Source organism: Pungitius pungitius, chromosome 5, assembly GCF_949316345.1.
Source record: "Pungitius pungitius chromosome 5, fPunPun2.1, whole genome shotgun sequence".
NCBI classification, from domain to species: domain Eukaryota; kingdom Metazoa; phylum Chordata; class Actinopteri; order Perciformes; family Gasterosteidae; genus Pungitius; species Pungitius pungitius.
This window is the reverse complement of record NC_084904.1, coordinates 9607119-9616413: the sequence shown is the minus strand read 5'-3', so window position 1 is coordinate 9616413 and position 9295 is coordinate 9607119. Positions and strand designations below refer to the sequence as shown.

Here is a 9295-nt window from a genome sequence, read left to right as displayed (position 1 = left end):
TAAGGAACAGTTCACCCAAATAAGTAAAAATGAAAGGTGTTGTTTCATTCAGGAATCTTCTTAGGGTTGGGTTGGACTAGTTCATATCTATTTCTAATTTCCTGCACTTCACACAAGGAGGCAATTGGGTTTTGTTCATAGCACTCAAATAATGAAAAGCGGTGTTTTATTTTACGTATGCTTTCCATTTCTTGTAGAATGCCCACAAATGGGTTTCAAGATATCTGTGGTGCAATATAAGTTATGAGTATTACATTTGTGCCAACCCCTGACAGTAAAGGATCATCCAAATCATGCATTTAAGCATGTATGTGTGTTGTCGTAGTTATTACTGTTATTTCAGGTTGGGAAATTGAAAAAAGTAATTCCCGTTGAAAGAAAGGAATGCTTTGTGTCCGCTGAACAATTAAGTTGTATTTACTCGATTAACTCGCCCCCCTAAAATTGTAATCTTTTTATTTTTCATATTGCTGTAAATTGTTTCTATGATAGTTTCCACTAATAAAAATATAGTTAATATCAAAAGAGACTACAGATCCTGAGAGAATGCTTTAAAAACATCAATTATAATCTGTTGTTTAAAAGACTCCTAGTGAAATAATTCCAGGTATATTAATAGGTATATATAAATAATCACGTTTCCAGCTCACAATTTCTAGATCAGATTAGAAACGTGTTATCAACTGAAGGTAGAAACAGCGAACGGATTAAATGAAACACAAAGGAAAGCGTTGGAGGAGTGTGGGAGGAATGAAAAAGTCACATTGTGTACCTTCTGATATACACAGCAATACTACCTCCCAGAAGGCTGCCACCAATCAACATCATGTGTGGCCTTGGAATCGAATGAAGCTAACCTGTACCCCGTTCTGCCCTTCTTCTTGTGCTGTGTGTCAGGGCGGCCATGATCGCATACAAGGTTGGAGATTAGTGTCAGTTTCCAACAGGGCTCTATATTTAGCAAGGAACTGGCTGACCAGTGTGACTGCAATACTTACAGACACACAGCCACCTTCTCTTTTACCAGTGTATGTTGAGGACGAGGTGAGTTATGAATATGTAGTGTGGTGTTTACAGTGTGAGAGGCCCATGTGACTGAGAGAAGGGTTGTGCTTCTGGCTGATGGTGCTTTTATCTCCGTTCTACTGACAGTCCCTCTTTGTGGTCAGTGAAGTGGCGGTTGGAAGCGACCATGTGTCAGTCGGAGGAGCCGGGGACCAGGCTGGGCCTCAACAGTCCTGACCTGCTGGTGAGGGAGGCTTTTCTGATGGCCCACGACTACATAGACTATGTGACCTCAGGGGGGGCAGATGGCTCCATGGCTCCTGCTCCAACAGCCTGCACCGCAGCTCTGCGCCATGCCGGAGACGAGCTTCTCACCCGCTTCCCCATCTTCTTCAGGCGGTGGCCGCGTGTCTTCCAGGACGTGGCGGAGAACACGGCCTGCCCCATGCTCGTGAGCATCCTGGACGAGCACTTCTTCGCCCCAGTCCCTGGGGGACGGCGCCGAGACCTGGCCTGGAGCGCTGTGTTATCGGTGTATGTGCTGGCTGGCCAGATGGCTCTGCATTGCCATGAACGGGACATGGCAGCGGTCCTGCCACAGCTCAAACAGCATGTGGGGGCCTATGTAGAGAAGGTCATCTGCCCCGAGATACGAGACAAGGGAGGATGGGTAAGACACAAGCTGCTTGTCATGATGTTATGGAGCACCCACATAACTTAACCCTGTATGCAGCCATTTGTGATTCAAACCCCTGATCCATCCAGTCAAACAGTGACACCCAGTGACCCTATGGTGGCAGATATTTAAGTTGCACTTCCATAAATATCAGGGGCATGGCGAGGCAGGTATGTCATTTTTAGTCTTTTGTAATGGCCAAGGCACAAGAACACTGGCTTTAAACCCATAATGCAACATGATAGCATCTTTCATCCTCTTATGAAATCCCTGGCTTTAAGGACCATATGTTATGAGTTTCCTGCTAACAGAAAACTTGCCTATGATTTCACACATTCTATCAGAATCAGATGATACAACGGTTTCACAGGCTGTGTAGTGCTTTTCTGGACTGTTGGTGCATTTATGCTTCTAGTTAGGGAAAAACAGGGCTGCCCACAGAATCCCCCTATGTGTTCTCTGTGGCACTCTCCAATCCCCTCATTTGGTAGTTTGTAAGGTTGCACACAACGACCATTTGTTGCAGCTTCATTTCACTGCCCAGTTAGGTGAGTGTCATCTGTTACTGTCATTGTCTGTGGTAATTTAATTTAACTGCATAGAAATGTGAATAAGCCGATCAAAATGTATGAAAGTAGAAATACTTTGTCAGGCCACATTGAAGCAATAAATGTATTTTCAGATGACCCTGCAGCGAATACATTAACTCAAACAAATAGAAATTATATATTCAAATAAGAGATTGCATTTTTAGACTTTTCTTTAAATGTTTCCTCCCCTAAATGAGGCTTTTACTGCAACCCTAATGATGTGATTGTAAACAGTTTCTTTTGTTGGACAGAGTGGTTTTGTGTCCCGCTTTGGAGAGAAGCAGGGGCTGGAACGGCAGGTGAAGGCGGCGTGCTGTTGGACCTTATTGGCTTTCACCACGAGCATCATCACTTACCTCTTGTGGAAAAGAATGGTTTAGCCAGCACTGCCACCTAGATCACAGCAAGAACTAGAAACCAACAAGCTCAAGATTAAAATGAGATTCTATGGAGATATTGTGTCCTCTTGTTCTGTAAACAAAATCAGCAAATAAGTGTATAAAGCTTGTTGACAGTCATTCATATTCTTGCCTAAACATTTCAGGTAGAATGCAACTCTGCAGTATTTTATGAATTCACATGTAGTGCAAAAATAATCCTAGAACGTGGTGCATTTATACACAAGATACATGCATTTGGTCAAGTCCATTTCCAGCTCCACTCTAGTTCATCCTGATTTGTATGAATAGCTGGAGTTACAGGAGCCATTGTCATCTGTATTTAAGCAAATGTAAGTAGATCGCAGTTTAACTACATGCAGAGCAGAATAAAATCCCTCAACTGCGTTCCCCTGTTCACCATCAAACCAGGAAGGCAGACTTAATATGCAGAAGAATTTTTATTAACATTGAAAGCAGACAGAACACTGAAAAGAACTTTGAACATTACAAATCACTGCAACAAACTGACAGAACTTTGAATGCAGACAGTATTGTGAAAACTGGAAAGAACTTTGAACATTACGCTGCCATGACAGACAGTACAACTTTGGAAGAGAGATTTAGGCCAGCTCCTCCTCACCCTCTTCATCAAACTCCCCTTCCTCCTCAGCAGTGGCATCCTGGTACTGTTGATACTCTGACACCAGGTCGTTCATGTTGCTCTCTGCTTCGGTGAACTCCATCTCATCCATGCCCTCACCGGTGTACCAGTGGAGGAAAGCTTTGCGCCTGAACATGGCGGTGAACTGCTCGGAGATGCGCTTGAACAGCTCCTGGATGGCAGTGCTGTTGCCGATGAAAGTGGCGGCCATCTTGAGCCCACGAGGCGGAATGTCGCAGACTGCGGTCTTGACGTTGTTGGGGATCCATTCAACAAAGTAGCTGCTGTTCTTGTTCTGCACATTCAGCATCTGCTCATCAACCTCCTTCATGGACATGCGGCCACGGAAGATGGCGGCCACTGTGAGGTAGCGACCGTGACGTGGGTCGCAGGCAGCCATCATGTTCTTGGCGTCGAACATCTGCTGGGTGAGCTCTGGCACAGTGAGAGATCTGTACTGCTGGCTTCCTCGGCTTGTGAGGGGAGCAAAGCCTGGCATGAAGAAGTGCAGGCGGGGGAACGGCACCATGTTAACAGCAAGCTTTCGCAAGTCAGCGTTGAGCTGTCCAGGGAACCGGAGGCAGGTGGTGACACCGCTCATGGTGGCAGAGACCAGGTGGTTGAGGTCTCCATAAGATGGGGTTGTCAGTTTGAGGGTACGGAAACAGATGTCATAAAGGGCCTCATTATCAATGCAGTAGGTCTCGTCGGTGTTTTCTACAAGCTGGTGGACCGATAGGGTGGCGTTGTAGGGCTCAACAACTGTGTCTGATACTTTTGGGGAAGGCACCACACTGAAGGTGTTCATGATACGGTCGGGGTACTCTTCACGGATCTTGCTGATGAGTAGGGTGCCCATACCAGAGCCTGTACCACCACCCAAGGAGTGTGTGAGCTGGAAGCCCTGAAGACAGTCACAGCTCTCTGCCTCCTTCCTCACCACATCCAGGACAGAGTCCACCAGCTCTGCACCCTCTGTGTAGTGACCCTTGGCCCAATTGTTGCCAGCACCGCTCTGACCTGAAAGACAAGAGTTATGGTTAGGTATCAAACTGAGGCTGCAAAATGATTTAAAATTTCAGATATTACAAGGTTACGTTACCAAAAACAAAGTTGTCTGGTCTGAAGACCTGACCAAAAGGTCCAGACCTCACAGAGTCCATGGTTCCAGGCTCAAGATCAACAAGCACAGCTCGGGGTACATATTTACCACCTACAAAAAGCAGTTTAGGTTAGGGAAAATAGTTCACAAAAAGTTGAATAAATAAATAAAGACAGCTTTAAAAAAAATAAAAATAAACTTACCCGATGCTTCATTGTAGTAGACATTGATCCTGTCCAGCTGCAGGTCACTGTCTCCATGATATGTGCCAGTTGGGTCAATGCCGTGCTCATCACTGATCACCTCCCAGAACTGAAATACATAGAAAACTAAGTTAATTTACATGACTGCGGGACCTTTATAAAAATAAAAAGTCAGCTTTCATTTAGGAATTGAAGCTGCATTTCCCGCCGTAGCAGCCTCGGCGCGCGCGGCCTGCCCCCCTATTGGCTGCTGCTCAGGGTAGTGAATTCAAACTCTCTCTACGTCACAAACCGCCAGCTGCATGTAAAAGCCGGGCTGGGCAGAAGGCCTCAATGAGCAGGAAACCGTTACCGAATCGAACCAACAAAAGATGGACACGTATTATTTTAACACTTTAATACCGTACCGGTCATAGTAATGCAACACGAATGTATGGCGCTTAGCCGGAAACTTCCCGTTTTATTCATTGCGGCATTTGATTACAGTTACCATTTTCCAGCGATACATTTTCCGTTAATTTAGCGTTAAGGACCAGACACAATTTACTAGTCTAACGTAATTGACGTTGGGTTAAACCTACATCTTAAATCGCATTATCGTTACATGTTTGCGATCACACATGGTCAAAAAGAACATGATAGAGAAATACCTGAATGTGTTTAAATAGTTTTATTCTTATTTACTTCGACAAAAAAATGGTTCATTAAGACGACCCAACCAAGAATTGAGATTAGATTGAACTCTTAGCTGGCGTTTTTCACCAGTATGCCTCACTGATATTCCCTGGGTGTGGTTTTAGGGAAGTGGTACACACAAAGCACAGGCTCCAACAAAAAAGAACACGGCGTTTTCAAATAAAATTACGAAAACGTGGCCTCAAAAAGGTAAATACGATTTTACTAACCTTTGCACCGATCTGGTTTCCGCACTGGCCGGCTTGAAGATGTACAATTTCCCTCATTTTTCTTTTAGGAGGTAGCGTTTAGGGCTTCCAATGAATAACTCTGCCTTTCTTTGTGTGCGGGTTCAGTGGCTCGACTCTCTTTTTTATAGCACATCAAGATCCGCCCTTTACCTCTCAGCTCGAATGTGGATTGGCTGGTTTCTGAAAGAAACATTTACAGACATACTATTAAACCAATGGCACGATCCAACATTCATCCACCATTGGGTTATTCCATATGTCAGTCACATTCATCTGAAACGTGTGACCAACGCCTAATCTGTAGCCGTTGGCCTAGTTCTCTCATGATGGCGGACTAGAATGGCGTCACCGACGAAGTCTTTTATTCAGATTCACAGCCGAACGGTTGAGTCGAAGAAAGACAGCGATACATTTCCTTTTGTCAATCAAAGCAACGTCGTTTAATTTGACAAATTCTAAACAGTAATCTAATGTGACTGCTAGTTAGCCACAGTCCACGTGGCTGACTAACTGAATACAATGGTCGAACTGCCGCATTACAACGTGACGTGACCGGCGTGGCTTCAGCCGTAGTTCCGTGTCATGTGCCCCTGAGGCCAAAGTGTCTACTATTTTCCATTCAGGTTCAGCAAGGCAGCAGCTCATTTCCCGTTTTAGGTCACCTTTTTCTGGCTCAGTTTGTGGTATTGAGATGTCTAGTAGATTGTAGATTGAAACCCCAGGCAGTAACATGTTTACGTTTGTGCAGAGTTTGGTCCAAAATACACAGGAAAAAATTTGTGTGAATATTAGGGAGCCAGAGTCTAAAAGACTATATTTGAGGCAGGCACCCAAGAAGAACTCTGCTGTGCCCCGATGGCTATAATAGTATTGTTCTTTTGTGATAATGATGGGCAGATGCAGTAAACATAACTGATTCATGCATTACAATGTAGTGCAGAAGGCCTCTCCTCCTGTCTTAAGGCGTTTTATTCATCTGCCAGACTCTCCTCTTATAGGCTGCAGATTGTACAGATCCATGGTTTATGCTTACATGTTATATACAACTGTTAGCATGCAGCTTCAATGTTAAACACAAGGCAGAAGCTTACTCAGACACCGATGATTGGACAGAAATCAAGTCTGTTGGTACTGTATTTTTTAAATGTGCTTATTAATAGTTCATCTAAATGGCAGGCGAGAATGTGACTGTGACGTCAGCGCTCTTGCATGGACGCAGTCTTGTCTCCAACGACTCAGAGTAGGGGGGAACATCACTCCCATTTCGTGGTCGCCATGACGATGAGAGGCTTTCCCACTACACATTGTGGACCTCTGTGCCTCAGTAGAGGCTTTGTATAAGCTTTGGACCCACCCAGCCTAGCACATTATACATAGCATACATTTCTATGCAGATTAGCTGAACAATCTGAAATACTGTATTGATCCACATGGAAAATTGGTACATTATTGTTGTTAGAAGCATATGGAAAAATAAAAGAATATATATATATATATATATATATATATATATATATATATATATATATATATATATATATATAATATATATTAATGGCAGATAATTAAACACTTCAATTATTGTAAAATGTAATGTACAATTTAGTGCATATGGGCATATGAATAGTAATTCATCAAACAAGTCTCTATACTATACTATACAAATGGTGTTATTATGAATTAGCCTAATGTTTTACAAAACATCTCTATTCCTGTCATATCATACTGTATGTAGGTCACACCCAGTCCCTACTGGGTGTGCATTGTAATGTGACACACAAAGACCTCCTCTGTTTGCTTCATGACATTGGTGTGTCCCAGAGAGGATGAGTCAGGATACAAACAACAGATAGTTGATGCTATGAAGCGCTGTGCCCCGCTGTGCCCCTGTACTCAGGGCCAAGTTGTGTTCACCTGCTTGCTGAAAATGTAGTAACATGCAGACATTTGAGCACACTGACCTTTTTTGATTGTACTTGCAAGGTAATCAGTCATACTCATGCCTTTGCACAATTTGACTAAACAACGCAACGGTCACTGCCACAAACTACATTCCCCACCACCCCCTTAAATGGTGCTGCTCTGTCACAACATCAATAGATGACTTGACTATACGGTTTGCGGTGACAGCCCAGCTGGAGCTTAATTCATGAAAAACCTTCCATGGCACTGGAGGGGGTTTTGCTGTTTTTCCCACAGTGTGCTTACAGCACGCCACCATGCAATGTGTCTTTGTGAAGCCATGTTGAACTGGGCTTAGTCCCATGACTCAGCATCTGTCAGAACACTGCAGCATTCAGCATCTAGTTCAATGTTACAAAAATACACACCCACACCAGAGGTTACAAAGCTTTAACTAGATTCCCTGTGAAGTGGCTGATTCTAAATGTTCAGAAAGACCATCTCACCAACGGTCAAACAAGAGAAATTAAATATGCATTTTGATTCCAATGCCGTTCACTACTAGCATGCACTGAATCTGCAGGCAATGGGACACCATTTTGGAGTCAGAGTAGTATTGACCAATCACTTTGGAGCAAATACAATCTGGGAACCCACGGCTATTGTCTGATGATGATTTTGCTGTTGAACATTAATGGTTGAAACTGAGCCTGTAAACTACACATAAAACCATCCGGTCATACACATCGTCCCTCAACTCCTCTCCCGTCTCTCTAGTTGCTTACTGAACCATAAGCAGTGCACACAAAATGAAGTCTTGCTCCGATGTCTGCTGGCCGAACTGGAACCCCCGAAGCCCCTTGTCCCCAGAGGCTTATCTTAAATCAGATAGGGAGCAGATGGGATCAGAGAGTGATACAGCATGATGTTCTTTTAGTACATTTTGATCCTGTTGATAGTCAAGTAGATCATAAAGGAGGATATGTTTGTCCTCCCGTGGGCGGCTCGTCCGGTCCCATAGATATTGTAGAGAATGGTTCATCGGGTAAACAGGTGTTAGACAGGAACAGCTGGGCTCATGTGTAGCATGTCTGTTGGGAGAACCACTGATTCATTCTCAGATCAGGTTACTGCCTCCTCCCTACTGTAGCATTCAGCCGCTCTCACATTCTACAGCTCACCACCACAAGTTCAGGCCATAGACATCAGACTATCAAAGCAGCATTGTTTAACCACATGTACATGCTGAGCTGGCTTTGTAACCGATGCTGGAAAATACAAAGACTCAGCTGAGAAAGCAGCAAAATGCTTTCTGGAAAGATGTATAATTGAAGCAAAGACTTGAATTGTAATTAGGCCACTAATAACTGATTTCATTTAAGGAGCATTTAGACACACATGAAATACTCCCCTAATGGATGAAGGACCACATTGCAAAACTCCTGTGAGGGGGTGGCTGACTACTACTACTACTAATACACTAATAGACGAAAAAAATAAAATAAATAGATAGCATTTGATTCTCATGGGATGTTAATATTGCTAATCAAAAAAGTTCAAATGAAAGAGAAAGTTTGATGTGTTGTTACTGAATTACCCCATTCCTAAAGGAACTCTAAAATTACAGTGATATCATGCTAAACTTGAATAGAATAATCAACTAAGATAGAAGCAACTGTCATTCTGTTGGAAATGACTGTGAATCCCTATCCTCACGCAATAGGGTGATTGTGTGACTTCCTTCCTCCTCAGACGTCTCTGTTTTCTGTATTTACACACAGAATATATATCACACCCTACTGTATGTAGGGCGGAATATGTGAATGAGAAATTAGAGTCTCCTGTGACAA

The 9295-nt window shown here is 43.4% G+C and overlaps 2 protein-coding genes across 4 annotated transcripts; one reads left to right on the top strand and one right to left on the bottom strand.

Annotated features, from left to right (window-relative positions):
- The first annotated feature begins 974 nt into the window (after window positions 1–974).
- On the top strand, window positions 975–3016 carry bcl2l16 (BCL2 like 16). 3 transcript variants are annotated; one of them, XM_037482895.2, is made up of 3 exons: window positions 975–1044; window positions 1153–1675; window positions 2506–2660. In XM_037482895.2, the coding sequence occupies exons 1-3, from the start codon at window positions 1031–1033 to the stop codon at window positions 2572–2574; spliced, it is 606 nt and encodes a 201-aa protein (XP_037338792.1). In that variant the 5' UTR covers window positions 975–1030; the 3' UTR covers window positions 2575–2660. The 3 variants fall into 3 exon arrangements, with proteins under 3 accessions (XP_037338792.1, XP_037338790.1, XP_037338791.1); XM_037482893.2 differs by having other exon boundaries at window positions 976–1044; window positions 2523–3016; XM_037482894.2 differs by having other exon boundaries at window positions 988–1044; window positions 1170–1675; window positions 2523–3016.
- Window positions 3017–3090: 74 nt separating this feature from the next.
- Window positions 3091–5674, bottom strand: tubb2b (tubulin, beta 2b). Its single transcript, XM_037482892.2, has 4 exons — window positions 5523–5674; window positions 4618–4726; window positions 4415–4525; window positions 3091–4332 (listed from the first exon to the last, which is right to left on the bottom strand). Exons 1-4 carry the CDS (start codon window positions 5577–5579, stop codon window positions 3272–3274), a joined length of 1338 nt encoding a protein of 445 aa, XP_037338789.1. The 5' UTR covers window positions 5580–5674; the 3' UTR covers window positions 3091–3271.
- Window positions 5675–9295: the final 3621 nt, after the last annotated feature.

Bases quoted from the DNA above. Each gene is read 5' to 3' on its own strand.
- bcl2l16 (XM_037482893.2), top strand. The intron at 1,676-2,522 runs GTAAGACACAAG...TTTGTTGGACAG, and splicing joins TACGAGACAAGGGAGGATGG to AGTGGTTTTGTGTCCCGCTT.
- tubb2b (XM_037482892.2), bottom strand. From the start codon at position 5,579: ATGAGGGAAATTGTACATCTTCAAGCCGGCCAGTGCGGAAACCAGATC. The intron at 4,727-5,522 runs GTTAGTAAAATC...TATGTATTTCAG, and splicing joins GAAACCAGATCGGTGCAAAG to TTCTGGGAGGTGATCAGTGA. The intron at 4,333-4,414 runs GTAACGTAACCT...CTTGTCTTTCAG, and splicing joins ACCAGACAACTTTGTTTTTG to GTCAGAGCGGTGCTGGCAAC.